This window comes from Poecilia reticulata, chromosome 13 (genome assembly GCF_904066995.2).
Source record: "Poecilia reticulata chromosome 13, P_reticulata-male-v2, whole genome shotgun sequence".
Classification (NCBI taxonomy): domain Eukaryota; kingdom Metazoa; phylum Chordata; class Actinopteri; order Cyprinodontiformes; family Poeciliidae; genus Poecilia; species Poecilia reticulata.
The window spans coordinates 21506339-21528921 of record NC_088842.1 but is presented as its reverse complement, the minus strand read 5'-3'; the positions used below and the strand labels follow the sequence as shown (position 1 = coordinate 21528921).

The 22583-nt window shown below is 38.5% G+C and overlaps 1 protein-coding gene and 1 pseudogene across 3 annotated transcripts; both read right to left on the bottom strand.

Moving 5' to 3' along the window:
- Positions 1-533: 533 nt before the first annotated feature.
- Positions 534-12752, bottom strand: LOC103475176 (von Willebrand factor A domain-containing protein 5A-like). Of its 2 annotated transcripts, none has more exons than XM_081614269.1 (21): positions 12603-12752; positions 11147-11209; positions 10807-11009; positions 10498-10720; positions 10242-10408; positions 10043-10157; positions 9769-9944; positions 9232-9320; positions 8916-9060; positions 8652-8731; positions 8462-8576; positions 8207-8365; positions 7992-8095; positions 6537-6763; positions 5976-6014; positions 5233-5259; positions 4759-4788; positions 3708-3761; positions 2497-2684; positions 1011-1134; positions 534-901 (listed from the first exon to the last, which is right to left on the bottom strand). In XM_081614269.1, exons 2-21 carry the CDS (start codon positions 11187-11189, stop codon positions 822-824), a joined length of 2388 nt encoding a protein of 795 aa, XP_081470395.1. In that variant the 5' UTR covers positions 11190-11209; positions 12603-12752; the 3' UTR covers positions 534-821. The 2 variants fall into 2 exon arrangements, with proteins under 2 accessions (XP_081470395.1, XP_081470396.1); XM_081614270.1 differs by having other exon boundaries at positions 2497-2651.
- A 2032-nt stretch (positions 12753-14784) lies between these two features.
- Positions 14785-21270, bottom strand: LOC145554675 (von Willebrand factor A domain-containing protein 5A-like; annotated as a pseudogene). The gene is made up of 16 exons (XR_014090662.1): positions 21019-21270; positions 20710-20932; positions 20454-20620; positions 20251-20365; positions 19990-20153; positions 19635-19723; positions 19312-19456; positions 18962-19041; positions 18765-18879; positions 18514-18672; positions 18305-18408; positions 17180-17406; positions 16844-16888; positions 16018-16047; positions 15424-15471; positions 14785-15008 (listed from the first exon to the last, which is right to left on the bottom strand). The product of XR_014090662.1 is annotated as a von Willebrand factor A domain-containing protein 5A-like (transcript).
- Positions 21271-22583: the final 1313 nt, after the last annotated feature.

Sequence of the window (22583 nt, the reverse complement as noted above, 5' to 3'; positions counted from 1 at the left end):
ACTGCTTTTTACATCTGAGGTTTAGGAGGTAAATACACTTGTTTCTTACTTGGTTAGCCCACCCGTCACCAGGATAGCTCTCTCTCATAGCAATATGGATGCGCATTGCAAATTAGCCAAGGGTATAAATGTTACAGTGCTTGGTATCACGTATGGTTAACACTTGTATCCATTTAAATAAGCAAAAAGCAGACTCTGGTATTCACTTGCATGCTTTGTGCATAGTTTTTCCCACATGGAGAGAGGTATGTGCGTTTGGGCAATTCCTGTGTGTGTGGCAGGCAGGGTTAGTCAGTCTTGTCAGGCAAAATTACAAAAATGTGGATCACTGGAAGATTGGCTTTTAAATCCACAAGTGTTACCTTAGGTCAGACACAAAACTCTCCAAAAAATTAAAATGGCTTTTTTTTACTCCAGAAGGAAAAGGGCTGCTTTAGCATCACATACTGTCCATCTGTGCGTGTGTCTGCTTGGGACTCAAGTACCAAAAGATTGAGAAGGGAGTTAGAGAATAAGAACAAAGGGCAAGAAAATTAATGGCACTTTTTTATTTTTATGCATTTATTCCTCATTTATTACATGAAGATATTGTTTCAGTAAAACTGGTTAAAATTCATATTCTGAAAGTTAAGCATAAAGCTATGATCCATGGCTTCTTTTTTATGCATAGAGTACAAATATCAAAGGGCACGCTTGTAGATGCATGGTTAAATTTTGCAAAAAGAAAAGTCCTAAGCTTGTTCTTGTTAATCAACAACTTCAGTGTTTTCCTTCCTACACTGAGGTGCTTCCATAGTAAAGCTGAAGCCTGTCGGTAAACCTCAGAGACCCAGAGCTTCTTTCTTCACGCCGCAACCCAACAGTGTATTTCCAGCTTCAACACACTCTGACACACATGGAGCTGAAGGAAAGAAAAGATTCACTAGTATTATTTTTGTATCTAGTTATACCTTCTGTTTTAAACACACCATGGTGAACGTTAACAGTTCCCTGCTGATTATGTATGTTACCGTTCTGAGCTTTAATCCATGATGCAGCCTTCATAGACAGAAGCTCCCACTCCTCCTTTGCATCCATCTTAAAAGCATGAAGCCAAATCAGAGCCAGAATGGAGGCCCACACTTCATTGTTGACCTAATGAAACAGAGACGAAACAGAAAACAGGATTATGCCATGCTGGCACGATATTGGATTGCATGTTCTTTCAGGTATTGTTATAAAGCTGCGTTATGTAACTTTTCTAGGAAAAAAAATGTTTTTTTTTTTTTACATATTTGTTAAAACTGTCAATGCCATGACAGTATGGTATGAGACATAATTTGTCAAAGAAATAAAATCAAGCTCCTTCCAATGCAACTACTGCAACCTACAGAAGTGCACTGCTCCTGTTTGAAATTAGAGCCAGGAGGAAGTGCTGTGGATCATGCTCGCCGCTCAAGTGGGAAGATGTGAGCGGCGAGTACACAGCATTGATTGACAGTGCCAATATCTTTCTCCAGGCCCCGTTCCGTTGTTTTTGACCCGAAGCGGTGCAAAGCAATGGGAGGAGGCAGACATTCACAGATTATCTGTCTCACACTATGACATGGTAGCAATCATAGCCAATATGTAAAAACATTTAATAAAAATTACATTCTGCAGCTTTAAATCTCATCATTGTCACTTGTGAACTTTACTATTCCTTCTTTGTTATTACTGTACAAGAAAATAATGATGCGCATGTTACTCTGTATTTTGCTGACTTTTCAGTTTTAAATCTCATGTCATGGTGTGTGTAAAAGTGTTTAGTTTCATATGCTTGTTTAGTTGATTAACGTTATATTTACAGCTCAACATTAAAACATGTTCGACTCGGTGGCCTCACAGGAACAAGACTGCAACTTCCTCCACCTTCCTCGATCCAGATTAAGGACCATGGGAGATCGGGCATTCGCTGTTGCTGCCCCCCCCCCGTCTCTGGAACTCTCCCCAGGATTATTTGAGAGCTCCACAACCACTGGTTCACTTTTTTATTTAAGCAAGCCTATTCTGCCTCCACATGATTTTTATGATGTTGATTTTATCTACGATTTTAGTTGCACTGTGTAGCACTTTGAGATTTTTTCTAATGAAAATGAAATTCATTATTATTATTAAGGTTCTCGGTTCAAATCCCTGGAGACTTTCTGTGTAGAGTTTCTGTGTTCTCCATGAGGATTCTCTCTCTTGATACTCCAACAATGCAAATACATGGACGGTAAGATAAGTGGCCTCCAAAGTGGTTCTCAGGTGTGAGTGTATGACTGCATGTCTGTTTTTCCTGTATTTTACCCATTACCTCTGCAAATAATCTTAAACTTCCCTAAATGCAAACAAACATAAATATAAAACAGATTTTGAAAATTGATGGATAGACTGCTGATTATTTCTCCTGCCAATAGTTTTACTTCCAATTTTCTTCATTTGGGAATGCTTCAAAGATAACGCCTTAAACTTAAGTATTAGTTCAGAACCCACCGGTGGTGGTTTTGCCTTTTCCACTTCCTCGCTGTTCTTTCCCAGCACAGCAGCCAGACTTCCATCAAGTATCCAGCAGCCAGATGCTTTCTGCAGGGACACCAGCTGCAGCAGAGGGTCTTTACTGGGAAGCACAGCTTCTGGCTCATTGAATTCTACATCCAAGAATTGTCTGTCAGCCAACTGAACTGTGACAAAGAGAAAGTTTAATACAAGTCTAGGTCTTTGATGTCTGATAATAAAACTAAGGCCATTTTTATTACAGTTATTCTATAAATCCTATTCACAAGTAATTAGGAAAACAGATGATTGCAATACCGTTAGAGTATTGTGACAATACAAGTTACAACTAACCCACATTTTCAAGAGACTATTCTTTCTTTTTCTTCATGGCCATGTCTACACCACTGAGTGTTAGTATCTCAGCAACTAAAAACATACAATACATCAAAAAGTAGATATATTTGACAGTGAAAGTCTACCAAACAGGCCAAATATAGTATGGCCTAAAAAATCATATCCTATGAAATACTGCATCCTTTGCTATTGTGAAAATAGATATACTCATTATGATTTGAACCTTACTTGTTGCCGACAGCCTAACTTATCTCACATGACTTGTCTCTCCAAAATTCTTAAGCAACAAGTCATGGGAAAAAGATGAGTGATATCCCATTTTCAACTCGAGTAACTTTGTTACATCCCCTGTAGCTCCGGGAGCATCTAGAAGAAGTGTGTTGTTATAGGCCCTCCCCATTTTAATCACGGCCCTGTGGAGACTGCACTGGTAACGTTTTGAATAACATACGTCTTAATGTCTTGCATCAAAAACTTTTGTATTGGTTTTACCAGATCTCAGTGCTGCATTTGATGTAGCAAATTTTACTTATGTAGCACCTTTCAGCAACAAGGCAGTTCAATGTGCTTTATGTCATACAAAGTCATAGAACAAACACAGTCAACAACTGAAACATTATATGTTGTCATTGGAGGTTAGATTGTTGATTAATGTTTCGTTGATTGCGTTTCAAAATGTTCTCCAAGTTGCCCCTAGCCATAAACATATGCTTGCATTTTTGTCTGTTCATAGTGTCTGTGTGGGGTTGTGCGATTCACAGCACCACACAGTCACCCACTGACCGCTGAAGATGGACGCCAGCCCCATCTATAACCATGCATAGGAAAACTCAGTGTTATGAAAGTACACTTACCTGACTCTGGCATAGCTCCACATAAATCATAATCAGGAAAAGAATCTGCACATGCTGAAGAAAAAAAAAAACAAGATGAGAATTAGAGGTAGACATTTAAAATAAAATAAATCAGTATACAACACTAGAAAGTAAGGTCTAAACAATAAATCAAAGAAGGCGCCTGAAATCTTATTTCAACAAGTTTTATGCCTGAAAGAGGGTCAATTATTATTATTTTTTTTTGTATATTCTTCAAAAAGTTAAAAACAAATCTAAAATCTTAAATGTTCAACTCTGAGCATCAAGAATAGACAATATAAACTTACCATACTTAAACAATATTTTGTGGTACTTATTGTGGCAACAGTACAAGTGATGATAAAAAATAATTTTGCAACATCTTTGTTAGACTTTTCTAACCAAATGTTGTGATAACACATTACTGCAGTCAAAGCCCAAATACTGCAATAAAAACATACCAATTTCTAGGTAGAATTCCTTGAAACATCCCCGTTACATAAATTGTGTTTTATTCAATTGTTAAACTATATACAGTGTTGCATTTCATCTCATTTCTGAATTTATCGATACTGTCATTGAACCAACAGTGGAGAAAATAGCAAATAATCATTTTTGGAGACTTTCAGATATTAATCGCAATTTGATTAATCAAAATTATCATCCCAGTTAAGAAATCTTTCTCATCGATAAGTAAGCAAAAGCTGTTCACCGATTTTTCTGTACGGTGTGCTCGTCTTTAGATGTATGCAGTTTTAGAGTATTATCTGACATGAGCTCATAGAAAAACTGAGCAAAAACTAATAAGTTATGAAACATTTGGTTGGTGAACTATGATTTAATCTTTACAAAAAAAGTTACACTAAAAATAATCTATAAAGTCTACAACTTGATCATTCTTTTCTCATCTCAGTGTTAATTTATACAGGCTTACTTCGGTAATAACTTTTAGTCATCATTGATTGTAAAAGGTATCCAAGTATATAGCGACATTGGTTTTCAGTTGCAGTTTCAATGATTGATTGTTGATGGACCAGCTCTTTTTACTTACCCAAGATTTGAGGAGCCCTACACATCATAGCTAGATCAGAATAAATAGAAAAATGAGTGAGACTGTGACATTTCATTCTAACAATTTCTTTCAGTCTAGGGTATTGAGGCCTTAATTTTATCTTTACCAAAACGATATGACTAAGTGTAAACTAAAAATAACCTTTAAAGTTTACATTTTCACTTTAAACAAATGACCATAAGGGAATCTGAGTGTGTAAGGTAATCTCTGTGTTAAAGTACACAAAGGTTTTTCAGTAAAATCTTTTAATAAATTTGTGTCATCTGAACGACGGCAAGTAAAATACATGCTACTGATTTGGACAATATAATTAAATCACATACTGTGGCTGTGCAGCAAATTATTGATTGTTTAATTTCTGTTCCATTTGTGCCGAATGTTATTCAAGATTTGTCGTAAATTATTACTGATGGTAAACGCTGTCCAAGTAATAGTGATTAAGTTTTTACTTACGCATAGGTGCAGAGAAAAAGCTCATGCCTACATGGAGACAGAGACATAAAAAAAGTCCTAAGATTCTGACTTTTCATTCCAATAATAGTTTTCAGACTCTTCTATGTTTATTTTGTTGAGCACGTCACTGAATACTATTTAGACACCTTCAGGATACAGTCACAATATGCTGAGATTGAATCTCTAATGAAAAATGTAAAATTCACTTTACCTGCTTTAATCAACAGGTAAAATCAACACTTTATTCACTTTATGCCATAAAATTCATACAAGTATTTTTAATTACTTTTTTTTACATTAAACATTGCTTAGAATTGATTGAAACAGACATAAAATTAGTGAACAAAGAATAAGCCGATATATTAATTGTTATAATTATTTTATAATGCTTCTTACCAAAGAAAATAAAACTCAGGTTATGAAATTATTATGCACCGAGACCTAAATTTTATCTTTACCAAAACTGTTAAGACAAAATGTAAAACAATAATCTATAAAGCTTAACCAAATATGGTTAAAATGAAAGTACACAAACTTGCTGCAGTATATTTTTTTAATAAATTGGCATCTCATAAACAGCAATGAAAAGTACAATACATGCTATTATAATTGTTCAAATTTATCTTCGATTTGTGTGAAAATGTATCCAAAATTTGTAGTAAATTATTATTGACAATAAATGGTATCGAAGTACAAAGCAATCGTGTTTTAAAGTTTTAGCAGTTCCTCAGAGTTTTACTTACCAGCACATGGTGAAGCAAAAGCTTTAGCCATCTTTCTCACTAGACCAAAAGAGATGAAGATATTTCAGGAGGTTCTTTTCAGACTTTTTGAATACACTAAATATCGTTTCGAAAGCCCAGATGGATTAGATGAAGATTAAGTCTGATGCTAAATGTACAGCTGGCCTGGTTTGCTTTTACTAACATATGTTTAACAGCTTCAATACAAAAAAAACTGTTAAAATTAGTTACAGCTTCTAAATTATTTAAGACTAATATTCTATTAGTCGGTTACTAAATATACAAGCAGGAATCATCCTGATGTGAATTTGGGATTTTTCCTAACTTGGCTCATGTTTTGTTCTTGTTCATGATGGATAGAGTAAGATTCAATATATACTTTTAATAAACAATGTTATGGGAGAAATTCTGCTTCTTCATCTGAATAATCCCAGCCTTAAACTTATTTGATCAGTCTATCATATCAGTTCATATTTGCAATTAATAGGAAGTTTACCTATTCTAACTTATACCCTATTCTAACTGGTTACTAACGATTATTTAAAAATTAAAACCACTCACTTCCAAAGAAAGGTGTTGGGACATTTCTGCGCACCAGAGGTCCTTCAACGGACTTGCCGCTGTCTTTGTGAACAGCTATGAAGGCAGTGAAAGAACTGCTCACTCCTGATTGGACACTGAGCTCCACCACCTTCTTCTTTGTTTCTTCATTCTGTTCACTTTGTGTCCTCTCCTTTGACTCCAGGGAGTGAATCACAGTGCGAGCAGCCAGTCTGTGGACTGTTAGTCTGCAGACAGGAAGGAGAAACATTTAAAGGTGGAGCTCAATCTCTTTCAACATAAATATCAACCCTTCTACCATATGTTTGTTTGCATGCTTTTTCTGTAACATCCCCCTTTTTTCCTTTAGGGTACGGTTGGATATCTGTCGAGATTGATTTTTCATTCGTCATTGGAGTGAAAGGAACATATATCAAATGTACAAAAATAATTTCTGATTTATAAAGCAAAGAGTTGGGATCCTATCTACACTTAGATTTCCTCAGGCACCTTCTTTATTCTTCCAAAAGTCTTTTGTAAACTAAAACAACCACATGGTCAATTTAGAAGCAGAGAAAGGGAGAAGTGAGGACATTAAAACCAGCACAGTAGATTAATAACATCCTTCACTACACGGCTGCACACTGGGTGAATCCTGACTATGAACACAACAAAACACATCAGCTACTTCGGACAACTCCTGATCACACCGAGTTTCATCACCATAGCAACTCTGATACCCACAGAATTCATCTGCAAACCTGATTGTCAGGTTTGACATGCCTGACCAGCAAGGTTTTACTTGACAGTAGCTCTAAAACAGTGTTTCCCAACCCTGGTCCTCAAGGCACACCGACCTGCATGTTTTAGATGTCCCCCTGCTTCAACACACCCCCTTCTGATGATTGCAATTCAGCAAAACCCTGTTAATCAGCCATCAATTGAAATCATGTGTGCTGAAGCAGGGGAACATCTAAAACATGCAGGTCAGTGTGTCCTGAGGACCAGGGTTGGGAAACACTGCTCTAAAAGACTGGACTAAAGCAGTCTGGTTGCCACCCAAACAGACACCAATGAAATGCAGGCCACAGTTCATGAGAAGTGCATCTGAAGTGGAAGCCCTGAAGATGTAAAAAAGACCCACACTGCTCAGAGAGAACATGCAAACTCCATGCAGAAGGACCCCAGGACTGTCTTGCTGCAAGGCAACAGCGCTAGCAACTGCACCACTGTGCAATAATATCCACTTGACAATTCTTGACCCACACACTTTTGGCTGCAAATTTTCTAAAATGTCCTAAAATCTTGTTGATTACACAGGACATTGAGCCCCTCTAAAAGATAACTTGACACAAAGGGAACACTTTATATTGTAAAGCTTTTGAGCAACAAGGAAGTATTAAAATACTTGGCTTCCATGATAATAGTCTGACTTACACAAATATTGCCTTAAAACAATGATCAAAGCCGTTTTACCCAGAATCCTCTGCAGGTTTGAGATTGAAGTGCAGCTGGCTCTGAGAGGGATGACCTGCCAGGCTGTACTTCACTGTCACACTGCCATCTGTTGCCTCTGAATGCTGTAAAAATTATTTGATTTGGAGGAAGAAATATATCTTTGGTATGTTTTAAATTTCAGCAATGACGTTTAGAATGATGCTTAAGGAGGAAACAGACAGAGGTGGCCCTACCTGTCCAGTGAGCTGAGCATAAAGCAGTGACCTTTGACCCTGAAAAATAGCTGTAATGGGTGCAGAGAGAATGGTGGCGGACACTCCCTTTGGTAAATTCCAAGAGACAGAAATGTCCTCCACAGCTGGTTGCAGTGCAAACCTGAGTGACTGCATCACCTGTGGTTCAAACAATAGTTGTGAAATGATTTATTTCTACTATAATAACATTTTCATGTTGGTGCATCTTTTTACATGTCGTTTTGTTTTTCTTACCTTTGGTTGCATCCTGTCAGCCCCTGTGATGAACTGAGCGTGACCTCCGCCCTCTTTGGCCATCCCATTGATGAGAGCAGAGCTGGCTCCTTCTCCAATCCCAAAAGAGAAACACCTACGATACAAGAGTTTGATTTCAAACTCACAATAACATGAACCAGACTGGGAATCTGTGTGTTTATGGTTTCACCTGTGGGAGCCTGCATTCTTCTTAACAAGATCAGTAACTTCTTTGGTGTTTCCCACCTCTCCGTCAGTGAAGACAAACAACTGAGGGAGGAGATGTAAATGAGCTTTGGAGAAAACAAGTTTGTCTAACATTCCAGAAATGGGTGAAGCAGTAGGAGTTATTGTGGTGAACAACCACAGTATTCATTTTAAATAGATGTGATAAAGCTGATTATTTGCTGGCGCAACTTCTACAGTTGTTGCAATGTCAGTGTGTATATCTGACCTGTCGAGGATGTTTAGAAATACAGGCTTGGCTGTAAATGTGTTTGAGAGGCTCAAGAATCTCTGTTCCTCCAAGATCATCCCCCATCTGTTCAACCTTTTTCAGAGCCTCCTCCATGGTCTTCTCACTGTACTCCACACTCTTACTGCCATTAAGAACAATACAACCAATACTCCAAATAAAAAATTCATACAGAACAAAATAAAAAGAAACAACACTTTCACATGAACTCTTGAGTAGAAATTAAGGAAAGTTGGGGACTAGAAAATGTTTCCTTTTTTGAGTTGTGGTGGGTAAAGAGTTAGATAACACTTACGGAAAAATGTGCTCAAAGGTGGATCCAAAACTGTAAATGTTGAAATAGCAGCCCATTGGTAAACTCTTCAACAGGAGCAGCAGAGTATCCTAAAGAAAGACAAAATGTTAGGAGCTGAAAGCGTTTCTTTACATTTTAAATCATGAGTGCCAATTAGTTTATGACAAAGATCATACTCTCCAACAATGAACCTTCACAAATGAAGGTCTGAACAGAGAAAGCAACTACTTGGATAAAAGTCAATATAATACCAAATGACTAAATTGCTAGATTTCTGGTTTTGACAATGGTATTCAATATGATAAAATTTTTGAGACAATTGTTTCGGTGTAGCAAAAGTCTGATTTTGTTCCAACCCTTCTCGGATAAGCATTTAAATGGAAAAATTACCAAGACATATTCAGTATTAAATAAAATGAACAGTCATCAACTCTACACAGAAACGTACGCCCCTCATGGGTCAGTTGAATTGAATTTAACTGCTTTTCGGGTGACAGTTTAAAACATCAAACATTCCTTTAAAATATCAATAAACACCTTTGCACTGCTGATACGAGTTTCTTGCGGTGAGCTGTTGTTCATGGGACAGCCCATACTTCCTGATCGATCCACCAAGAACACAAACTCTCCACAGGTGGCAAGTGAGGACATCACTGATTGGGGGAACTCAGGGTAAAGGCTGACCATCACCACTGGATCACCCATCAGAGAGTCTGGGAGGTATTGGAGATGGAAAAAAGAAAAACACAAATTAACTTTCTGACGTTCTAACATTTAATATTCAGTAACACCTAAACTAATCTGTTCTCACCAGGTTTGGCAGAGGCCTGTCCTGCCTCCACCACAGCAGAGGGCTGGTGGGCGTCTTTGTAATAAATCAGTAGCTCAATGTCTTTGTCAAACTTGTGTCCTGCACCCAATTTAACCTACAGTTGAAAAACAGAAATAATAAAGGTACTTATCTTGTTTGTAATAACTACAGCCAGCAGTAACATCAGCTCTCTACCCACCGTGGCCTGAGTTTGATCAGCGTTGAGGTACTGAAGAGGCTCCAGAGAACAACTGGACTCTATTTTAGAGATTGGATGAGGAGAGGAGACCTGGGCAGAAAAGGACAGACTGTAGGGCACCAGAGAGGCTGGAACTGAGGTCACCTGGACACTGGGATCTTCACTACCTGGAAACAACATGAGAGAAAAATGGGAGCCACTTAGATTTTAGTTAAAATAGATACGAGTACATCCATCTATCAGCTGGTTTTCCTACCCTGTGGTTGGTATCGAGGGTTGAGAACAGCAGGCAGACAGAACCTCAGCCCATCATCGGCCTCCACAGCCAGCTCAGTGACGTACTCCAGCCTGATGGAGGCGCTCTCTCCTGGAGGCAGACTGCCCACTTTCAGAGAGAAGATATCTGGACTCTGCTCACTCTCCTCCAACAGGAAGGCCTGCTGACCGGAGCTCATGGCATCATCATACTCCTCCTGAGCCTGCAGTCCACATGGAGCATGTCAGCAATGTTCACTTTACTGTGTTTCAGCTTCTTTATAGAGAAGACATCTTTGTTCCAGCTCACCTGCTGTTTCTCCTTCACCTCAGCTACAATGTGTGTTTCTCCAATCTGAGCACTGAAATGACACACAGCAGCATCTCCAGGCAGAGGGAAGACAAACACAGCCTCTAGAGGTTTGTCCTCCTTGTTCTCATAGTTCAGAGTGGAGACCAGAGTAGCTACATGGTCCTTCACCTCCAGCTGAGCATCAATGCTCTTCAGAGGAACTAAAGCAGCAAAAAAAAGATACGAATGAACCATAGAAATATATTTTATGAGTGTCTTATTACACGTCACAGTTCCTGTCCTTAAAAGACTTTCTGAGAAGAAACCAAGTGTAGTTTGCTTTCTAACAGCCGAGTACCTGGTTCCTTCTTTTCAGTGAGCAGACCACAGCAGTTCATCATTGTTCCTGTGAGGCAGACAACTTTGGGGGGAAATGGGTTAAAACACTCTAAAGTAGGCAGCTACTTTTTGTGATATCACAAGCAAACAGAAAACATTTACAATTAATAAGGAAAAACCAAAACTTATAAAGGGGACATGACAGTGAAGCAAGTATTGCATTTAAAAATAAGATTGAATTACTTTAAATAAACTAATCTTTTAAATGGTTGTGTTTTGTGGTACATGGAAGTATGTGAAGAGAGATTATTATTATTATTATCACCTTTACCCCAATATACCACATTATGGCATGGGAACTCAAAAAGCACCGCATAATAGGATTGACAAGCAATTTCATTGATAACTTCACAGTAAAGATCGTGGAACCGGAACAAGTCGGCGTTGGGGCTAATAACTGGGCCCTTTATTCCCAAAATAACAAAGCTCATGAAAACATAATTTTATAAAATACCAATAAAAGTCACTCATATTTGACGTACAAATACTCCAATCTACCTAGTTTACAGTCTGTTCCTAAGTATCTGACTGATGATGACGTTGTGGATGGTTGGCAACGTGTTTTACCCAGAATACACTTGGAGACAATATCGGCGATCAACTTGAAAATTTGTGTCATGAAGTTAAATGTAAGAATGAAAATGAAGCCAGTCATGTAGCCCAACGTTTTATTCCATATTTTACAACCACCATGTCACTAAAATCAGTCGGTCTTGTAAAGCTTTTAGCAACCATGAGTCAACAATGACTGGGGCAGCCTGCTATATAATCTACTGGGGGACCACTTTGTTTTTTATAATCTACCATACTCAACAGGAGTATGGTAGATTATATGGTATATATGGTATATGGTAGAGTATGGTAGAGTAAGGCCCACCGTCGCCAGCTCTCATCAGAAGACATGATACAGACTTGGATCTCTCAATTCACATTCTGCCTCTCATCCAGACCCCCCGGGCCCGGGCAAGGGGGCCTCTCCCCCACCCCCCATAGATCCGCACCTGCATGGAACTGCGACATTTTTACTTTGGGGTGTGTCACACCACAAGCATCTCAAAAATCTCAGATTTTAGATTAATTTTGCGAATTTAAACAATAGAAACAGATTTTAAGTGAGCACAAATTTATAATAAAGTTTTCTTAATTTGTTTGAGACATTGACACTATCAAGATATAGCTAGCAAAATAAATAGTCAGTTAAAAAATCTTCTCAAGAAAACGTACAAAGTTCAACCGGGTGTGTCTAAAGGTGGGCTTGACTGCATGCAAACCAGGTAACTTGAAAGACTTTCCTAGAAATGACTCAATTGGATTTGCTTTTACGCCAAACCATAGCTGTTTTTGTTTGTGTTGGTCTAAGTGCTAGCAAGTGCGTCAGCTCAAATAAACTCAAAAAAGAAGAGAAGAAAGCTTACCAGTGAGGTCAGACCCTTCTTACGGAGAAATGCAGAATTTACTGCGCGTTATCTTAAGAGCTTCTGCTCAAACAAGACCAAAGCAGCTGTTCCTCTACCGGGAACGCTCGTTTTGCTTATGAGAGCGCACCAGGTGGGTGGAGCATTGACGGTAAAGCCCAGCCTCTTGCGTACGTAAACTGCTATTTGCTTACAGTCTCTGCTGGTCCATTTTAAAATGAGTATGTTTACATTTTGAGCAAATTTATTTTTAGCTGTAACGTTTTTATTTCCTTATTCTTCATCAGACTGTACCTCTTTCCCTTTAAGTGTGTCATGGACTGCAACAACCAATTCATATGAAATGACAAAGCATTCAAAATTATTTGATAACTATTATAAGTTAAAGTAAAGCATTGAAATCTCATGTTTTAGTTTTAAAGACGGTACTTCTAAAGTTCTTCAGGTTTTGTTTTTGAATGGAAAACCTTCCTATCTTTTTAAAAACCTTTCTTGAGTTGGCAAAACACAAGAATTTCAATGGGCTTTTATTGTTTATCTTTGCAAATGGCAAATAATTCTATTCTCTCCATCAGTTTTAATAAAATCTTCTTCCATCACTTGTATCAAGAGGCAGAAATATTGTGACATATATGACTGACTGTACTTTTTATTTATTTGTTTAGCTATGGTATTTTTTTGTAATTAATGTAGTTATTTATATATTTTATAAGTACAAAGTTGCATTTTAAAGCAGCATGTCCAAAAAAAGATAATTTATTTTCCTCTTCAGAATAAAAGTGTAAATTACTGCTGATCTACATCCTGATTTGCAGTCAGCTTATATGCTACCAAACAACATTTATATATTAAGTCGTATTGTTGTTTTTTTTAATTATTTTAACACTTTCTATGTTGTTTAGACATTTTTAGTCAAAATTAAGTTTTCTTCAATGTATAGTTTTACATAGTAATCACAATACTGAAGTTTAAGTTGAAAACAGAACCTATTTTAGGTGTTAAAAAGTTAGTTTCTGTACTTTTGTTCAGACTATAATCTGACAAAAACTTGAGTCAAGCTTTTGTGTGAATCACTACACAAAATGTTATTGCTTAACCCGGAGGTTCCCAAGCTGTGGAGCGCGCCCCCTAGGGTGGGCGCCGTGCCATTGCAGGGAGAGGGGGGGGGAGCCGTCTGGATGAAAAAAACAAAACATGAACGCTGTATGCGCTGGGTTTTTACCTTAGAATGGCCAACTCTCTGTTATTCCTATGTCAATTTGATACAGTAGGGGCTTCCACACTTCCCATATCTGTGTCCTCTGTCACTTTTATCAGCAGTTAAAACTGTTTAATCCGTTGTTAACATGTGGTAACCTGTTTTTCCAAGCCGCCTTTAAACGCAACTTGAGCGCTACGTCACTCGGGCTGGGTTTACACCTGTGCGGCAGTGAAGGAGACCTGCTGCTGCGCAGAGCTACGGAGGTGTGTGTTAGAATCATGGCAGCAAACCAGCAAAATGCAAAGAACTTTTCAGTTTTTCCGCCAAACTAACCGACTGAGTTGAGTAAAGCTGTTGGATGCAGGTAAAGTTAGCTAAAAGATGACTAGCTAATATCAATACACCACCCTAAGCTTAACACGTAGCCAGTAGGCTACTGTTGTTGTTGTTGTCGTCTATGCTCAGCTACATACATTCATTTTGCCCCCCAAAAAGTCGATTATGGCATGGGCTGACCATGCCGTAATCTTAATTTTCTAATTTTACTTATTGGTGTGTTTGGGGGCTGTTGTTTTGTTGAAACATCAATTTCAACAGAATTGCATCATGAAGTAGTATGACATCTGCAAATATTTGGAAGTATTCAAACCAATCCATTACGCCAGGGGAGCGATCAATAGTTCTTATGCCATAGTATGAAAGACAGACACTAAGAACCTGCTTTAGTGTCCTCAGAGTTTGCTGTGACTTGTATTCCGTGTTTGTGAGTCATAAGGGACATATTCTAAATCAGAAAAATAGACAATTTTGTTTTCGTCAGCCTATAAAGCATTGCACCCTTTTTCTCTGTAAGCCAGCCAGTCTGTTCTTTGGCAATTTGTACGGTAACTTGTTGTTTCTTTTTTTTCCCCAACAATGAGACTTTGGGGATAGGCTTCTAATTCTAATTCTAAGGATTCTATCACTAGAATGATAGACTGTGAATTTATATTGGTTTTATATTCTGTGCAGAGCAAAGTGAAAAATTACATCTATCACTAAAGAAGTGGCACCAAAGCCCCTTTCGGACAGTCCTGTGAGCAAACATAACAAAGCTGGTATAGACAATGGATGAATAATGCACTTACATGAATCTGGCATGTCTTCAGTGTTTAAATAATCCAGATCTTTGTCAGAAGAATCATTGGAAGGAGAGCACACAATTGCTGAAGAAACAAAATAAATGGATCATTACAGGTAATCAGACAATCAAACAAGAATATAAGTAAATCTCCCTATATGCATCATTTTATTAAGTTATACACCAGAAAGTAGAGTCTCAGAAAGTTGGCTTCGAAAACATTACTCTTTACTGCAGCTTATGTGGGTTTTTCACAAGTATTCCTGGTTCCTTTCATAGCCCAAAATTATGACAGGTTAATTACTTTCTCTAAATTGCCCCCTAGGTATAAGCATATATGCTTGGATTGTTGACTGTCCATTGTGTCGCTGTGGTGTTCTGTGATTCACTGGTGACCCCACTGACACCCAATGGATAGTCGTCAGCCCCCCATGTGACCATGCATAGAAAAACTGGTGTAAACAATGGTTGAATAAATGTGGCTATAGAAATACACTTACCAGACTCTGGCAATGTTCCACAATAACCGTAGAAAGAATCCATGCTTGCTGACGAAAAAAGTAAAATGACCATTAGAGGTAGATGTTCAAGAAAAATAATCAGTGTACAAGTAAACCTCATTGTATGCAACAATTCATGAAGACATACAGAAGAAAGTAGTCGTTTCCCATAAAAAAACAGAAATTAAATTTCTTGAAAAAAATTAAAATGATAACAGCTAGTTAGCTCACTGAGTACTCTTTAAATTTAGCATACTTTAAGTTCAGTTTGACAGCATAGAAACAGCATGAGTTTAGTCTAATTCCTCTTTACATTTGAACTTAAATACATTTTCATGGCCATTTATGATAATCCATACAAAAAAGATTAAGAATGGGAGATTTTATATTACAACTGGTTTCATTCATTGTTACAGTATCTCTATTAAAACTTGTCATGCATCCCAGTAATCTGAATGGTCACCTGTCCAAGGTGTTCCCCACTCTAACCCAATGACCAATCACTACCCAATGACTGCTGGAGGTAGGTGTTAACCTCACATATCCTTTTGACCAGCAAAGCTGGTATAGAGAATGGATGAATAACACACTTACATGAATCATAGCAACGAGAATCTGCGACACCTGAAGAAAAAACAAACGGAGCATTAGACATAGACAATCAGGCAATCAAAAGTAAAATAGAAAAACAACACACAAGTCTCCCTGCACGCATCAGGTCATAAAGCCATACACCTGACAGTAGGGTCTTTTTTTCCATTGAAAAAATAATAATCTGAAACTAAGCCAAAAATGAAAATGACATCCAGATTACTTAGCACTCAGAGTAATTTCACACCTGACTCGGTTTGATCAGAGACCAAAACTGCAACATTTGTTACATTTTGTGTCAAGCAAACCAAAGTCTTTGAAAAATTTGTTTCTCCCTTCACCTGTTGTGGCGTTGCACCAAGAAGCTGATATAAAAGTTGCTTTACTGAAAAATATTTAGAAATATATATATATATCTTTTTACCAAAACAGGAAAAAGAAACAGAACATTTAAATATTCTCAGAGACAGTTGGGTCCTGAACTTTGATTTTACCCTTGCCAAAAAAATGTTAAGATAACTAACTATATGGGCATTTCACTATTAATGTGCTCAAAGATAATTCAGTAAAGCTTTTTCAGAAACCAATATAATGTATTGTGCAAGTAGAAAGTGTAATACATGCTACTGATTTGAACGATATGATTAAAGTACACTGTGAATGTTGTGGCTGTGCAGGAAATCTGTGACACATATTTGTGCTAAATGCCAATAAAGATTAGTGGGACACCATTATTGATGGAAAATGTATCCAAGTATATAGTGATGGTATTTTTCAAATGCAGTGATTACTTGTTGATGGAGCAGTTCCTCATGAAAGTTTTACTTACCCCCATATTTTGAAACACATAGATTTGGAGTCCACATGTCTAAACCTGAACATATATAAAAAAAGAAAAAAGTAGTATTAATGTGATATTTGATCCAAATAACTGTTTTCAGACAGTTCTACTTTACTTTGGGGAATACATCAATGAATACCTACATAATCTGAATCAATCTTTAGGATTGATTCAGATTATGTCAGAATATAGTCTAAACTCTAACGCCAAACATTTTCCTAATTTCTGTTCACTAATTAGATTTGGATAGGATAATAGTAGATTTCCTTAGTCTTAATTTGCTAAATGGTTAAAATAAAAAAGGGGAAAAAATAAGTCACTCACCTGAGCAGGTAAGTATTGGGACATTTCTGCGCACCAGAGCTCCATGAATCGACTCGCCGTTGTCCTTGACAACTATGAAGGCAGTGAAGGAACTGCTCACTCCTGCTTGGACGCTGAGCTCCACCACCTTATTCTTCATTTCTTCATCTTGCTGTCCTATTTGTATCCTCTTTTCTGACTCCAGAGAACGAATCACAGTGCGAGCAGCCAACTTGTGGACTGTTAATCTGGAGACAGGAAGGAGAAATAGCTGAATTTCTCTCAACATAAACATCAAGCCCACTCTCAGTGACTTTTCCTTATTTGTTTTAGGGTGCTGTTGAATTTGTCTCAAGATTGCTTTCTCATTCATCATGAGATGAACAAAAACACCACAGCGCTTAGCCAGAAGCTTGCACTCTATGCTCTGCTTGGGGAACTCCAGAGTAGTAGATAGTCTGATTGATCTACAAGACATAATATTAGTTGGTCATTCTTGGCTCCACACACCACTTTTGCTAATTTTCTTTCATTGAAGAGACTTTAAATGTCCCAAAAGCTAGATGATTACTTTGGGAATCAGGACATTCATCCCCCCTACAAAATAACCTAACGGGAAATAGAAATAAGATTTTCATTTCCTGTTACAAAGGACAAAAGACTTTAAATGACAATGTTTGTGAGCAAGATGGAAATATTAAAACACTACTTGGTTTCTGTGACAATCATGTGATAAATGCAATACAGTTATTGCCATGGCTGCACAGTGGCGCAGTTGGTAGAGCTGTTGCCTTGCAGCAAGAAGGTTATGGGTTTGATTCCCTGCCCAGGTCTTTCTGCATGGAGTTTGCATGTTTTCCCTGTGCATGCGTGGGTTTTCTCCGGGTACTCCGGTTTCCTCCCACAGTCCAAAAACATGATTGGCATCTCCAAATTCTCCCTAGGTGTGAGTGTGTATGCATGGCTGTGTGTCTCTTTGTTGCCCTGTGACAGACTGGCGACCTGTCCAGGGTGTACCCCGCCCGGAACGTTAGCTGGAGATAGGCACCAGCAACCCTCCCGACCCCACTAAGGGACAAGGGTGTAAGAAAATGGATGGATGGACGGGCAGTTATTGCCTTAAAACAATAATCTAAGCAATTTTACCCGGAGTCCTCTGCAGGTTTGAGATTGAAGTGCAGCTGGTTCTGAGAAGGATGACCGCCCAGGCTGTACTTCACTGTCACACTGCAATCTGCTTCCTCTGGACTCTGAGAAATAATTTTTTGTAGGGAAAAATACCTTTGAAATGTTTTAAGTATCACCAATCAAGACATACTGATGGTTAAGCAGGAAAAAAACAGAGGTGACCCTACCTGTCCCGTAAGTTGAGCATAAATCAGTGACCTCTCACCCTCGAATATTGCTGTAATGGGTGGAGAGAGAACGGTGGCCAACAGTCCCATTGGCAAATCCCAAGAGACAGAAATGTCCTCCACAATGGGCTGCAGTGCAAACCTGAGTGACTGCATCACCTGTGATTCACACAATAGTTGTGAAATGATTTACTTTCACTATAATCACATTCTGATGAGTTGGTGCATCTTTTATCAGATAATTTTTTTACTTTTGGTTGCATCCTGCCAGCCCCTGTGATGAACTGAGCGTGACCTCCACCCTCTTTGGCCATCCCGTTGATGAGAGCAGAGCTGGCTCCTTCTCCAATCCCAAAAGAGAAACACCTACGATAAACAGTTTGATTTCAAACTCACAATAGCATCAGAACATGAACCAGACTGAAAATCTGTGTGTTTATGGTTTCACTTGTGGCAGCCTGCATTCTTCCTAATAAGATCAGTAACTTCTTTGGTGTTTCCCACCTCTCCATCAGTGAAGACAAACAACTGAGGGAGGGGAAAACACCAAACATGTCAGAACCAAACAGCAACTGAAAGTCTTCAGGATCATCTGTTTGAGAGTAGTCTATCTCTAATACTTTAGTAACAGAGGTTACTAATGTGACAATTATGATTAATTAATTTCATGAAAAGGTGGAGCACAAAGAGTTATTGTGCTGGAAAACTGCAGTATTTTCATAAAATTTGAAATCGTACCACTGAGCAGTGGCTCATACAACTTCTAGAGTTGTTGCAGTAAAAGTGTGTATATCTGACCTGTCGAGGATGTTTGGGAATACTGGATTGGTTGTAAATGTGTTTGAGAGGCTCAAGAATCTCTGTTCCTCCAAGATCATCCCCCATCTGTTCAACCTTTTTCAGAGCCTCCTCCATGGTCTTCTCACTGTACTCCACACTCTTACTGCCATTAAGAACAATACAACCAATACTCCAAATAAAAAATTCATACTGAACAAAATAAAAAGAAACAAGATACAACACTTTCACATAAACTCTTGAGTAGAAATTAAGGAAAGTTAGGGACTAGAAAATGTTTCCTCTTTTGAGTTGTGGTGGGTAAAGAGTTAGATAACACTTACGGGAAAATTTACTCAAAGGTGGATCCAAAACTGTAAATGTTGAAGTAGCAGCCCATTGGTAAACTCTTCAACAGGAGCAGCAGAGTGTCCTAAAGAAAGACAGCAAGTAAAGAAGATTATTTGAGAGATGAAAGTGCTTTCACATAAAGCAATAGTTCAGATTTATTTTTATTACATAAAAATCTTGTAAAAATTCACATACAGTTAATGTCTTATCCAGACTATTCAAATCCCATCAAATTAGATGTTGACAATGTTAAAGTAAAGTAGCGGAAATCTGTCTCTTATAGGATGAATTCCTACCACCTTCCCCACTTAATAATGTCAAACATTGTCTCAAAACATGGATAAATACCCGTGCACTGCTAATGCGAGTTCCTGGTGTGCTGCTGTTCATGGGACAGCCCATACTTCCTGATCGATCCATTAAGAACACAATCTCTCCACAGGATGATATCATGGATGGGGGGAACTCAGGGTAAAGGCTAACCATCACTACTGGATCACCCATCAGAGAACCTGGAACACAGGAATAAGTATGAGAAAAGAAAACCAACAAACTTTCTGACGTTCTAACATTTAATAATCAGTAACACCTAAACTAATCTGTTCTCACCAGGTTTGGCAGAGGCCTGTCCTGCCTCCACCACAGCAGAGGGCTGGTGGGCGTCTTTGTAATAAATCAGTAGCTCAATGTCTTTGTCAAACTTGTGTCCTGCACCCAATTTAACCTACAGTTGAAAACAAGAAACAAGAAAACTGAAGTGACTTTTCTTGTTTGTAATAACCACATCCAGCAGTAACATCAGCTCAACTCACCGTGGCCTGAGTTTGATCAGCGTTGAGGTACTGAAGAGGCTCCAGAGAACAACTGGACTCTATTTTAGAGATTGGACGAGGAGAGGAGACCTGGGCAGAAAAGGACAGACTGTAGGGCACCAGAGAGGCTGGAACTGAGGTCACCTGGACACTGGGACCTTCACTACCTGGAAACAACATGAGAGAAAAATGGGAGCCACTTAGATTTTAGTTAAAATAGATATGAGTGCATCCATCTATTGGTTAGTTTTCCTACCCCGTGGTTGGTATCGAGGGTTGAGAACAGCAGGCAGACAGAACCTCAGTCCATCATCGGCCTGCACAGCCAGCTCAGTGACGTACTCCAGCCTGATGGAGGCGCTCTCTCCTGGAGGCAGACTGCCCACTTTCAGAGAGAAGATATCTGGACTCTGCTCACTCTCCTCCAACAGGAAGGCCTGCTGACCGGAGCTCAGAGCATCATCATACTCCTCCTGAGCCTGCAGTCCACATGGAGCATGTCAGCAATGTTCACTTTACTGTGTTTCAGCTTCTTTATAGAGAAGACATCTTTGTTCCAGCTCACCTGCTGTTTCTCCTTCACCTCAGCTACAATGTGTGTTTCTCCAATCTGAGCACTGAAATGACACACAGCAGCATCTCCAGGCAGAGGGAAGACAAACACAGCCTCTAGAGGTTTGTCCTCCTTGTTCTCATAGTTCAGAGTGGAGACCAGAGTAGCTACATGGTCCTTCACCTCCAGCTGAGCATCAATGCTCTTCAGAGGAACTAAAGCAGCACAACAACGACATGAATGAACCATAGAAATATATCTTATGAGTGTCTTATTACACGTCACAGTTTCTGTGCTTAAAAGACTTTCTGAGAAGAAACCAAGTGTAGTTTGCTTTCTAACAGCCGAGTACCTGGTTCAACCGAAGACAGTCTGAACCGAATTATGTGATCTAGGAGCTGACATCAGACAAGGCATTTGATAAAATGTAAAATTTATGAAAATCCTTTTGCACATTGCCTGACATGGTTGTCTTTCTCCAAGCTTAAATCTTTGTGTGTCTTAAATCAGACACTCTACGTTTGAAAATTGTTTCATGTGTTTTTCTTACCTGGTTCTCTCAGTTCTCCTAGCAGACCACAGCAATTCATCATGACACCTGTGCCACAAGAAGCTTGGCGATGTTTTGCTGCAGGAATAAATTTCACTACTGGAAAATAAGTATGAAAAAACTCCGTATGATTAGACATGCACCATAGTAAATACTTTTGTTTATGAATTTAGTTCTGATGAGGTGATGAGGAGTGAGAGAACAGAAAGGAAATCTACCCTGTTACTCTGTCAATAAGGTAGGGTAACCAGAACTTTCCACTAAGGGAAACAAACAATAATTTTTTTCACCTTGAAACCCAAACATATGTTACAGAATCAAATCTATTCTGCATTACATGACAACAGCCTCTACTGTTGCATCCTGAACCAGATACCCTAATTGTCAAAGAGGAGAGAAAATAAAGAGACATACACAGAAACTATTCCTATCTGAAAGTATGAGTTACCAAACAGAATAAAAGAATACCCTCTCTTTTGTCTTTATTAAAGTATAGCAGATGGGAGGAGCTTGAGGTTTGACCTGTGTTCAAACCAATGATCAAAGTGGTTTCATGTCAGTTTCCTTTTTCATAAACTGTTTCATCTAGGCCTGCACTCTTCCTGTCAGATACGTGTTTCACAACACACATTCAAATATCAGATATGTGCTTTTCCCTCCAATTTTTATGGGAGCTCCAGAATTTATATGGCCTATCTTTAGTAAACTTATTTGTCAGCTTCACTAGGAGCTTGGAAAACTTTTTTAGCCCACAAAACAACCAATGCAACATAATCCCTGCGATGCATGTAATCACATGCAAATTATGTCTTTGGTCAAAAATGGCTGCTGAGGCTCTGTGTCTAAATTCACCTTGAAATGTTCATATTTCAAGGTGAATTTCAAGGTAATTTTTGTCCACCTGCAATGAATGCACAATTAATTGAACAGATCACTTCACTGAGAATAGGAAAGACAGGAGAGCGTAGTGACTTTGAATGTAGCATTGTTGGTGCTACAATATAGAGAAAATATTCAGTGACCTTTT

Excerpts from the sequence above, each read along its gene's own strand:
- LOC103475176 (XM_081614269.1), bottom strand. The coding sequence starts at position 11,189 with ATGATGAACTGCTGTGGTCTGCTCACTGAAAAGAAGGAACCAG. Across the intron at positions 9,945-10,042 it reads ACAGGCCTCTGCCAAACCTG|ACTCTCTGATGGGTGATCCA; the intron begins GTGAGAACAGAT and ends AATACCTCCCAG. Across the intron at positions 9,061-9,231 it reads ACCTTTGAGCACATTTTTCC|TAAGAGTGTGGAGTACAGTG; the intron begins GTAAGTGTTATC and ends TCTTAATGGCAG.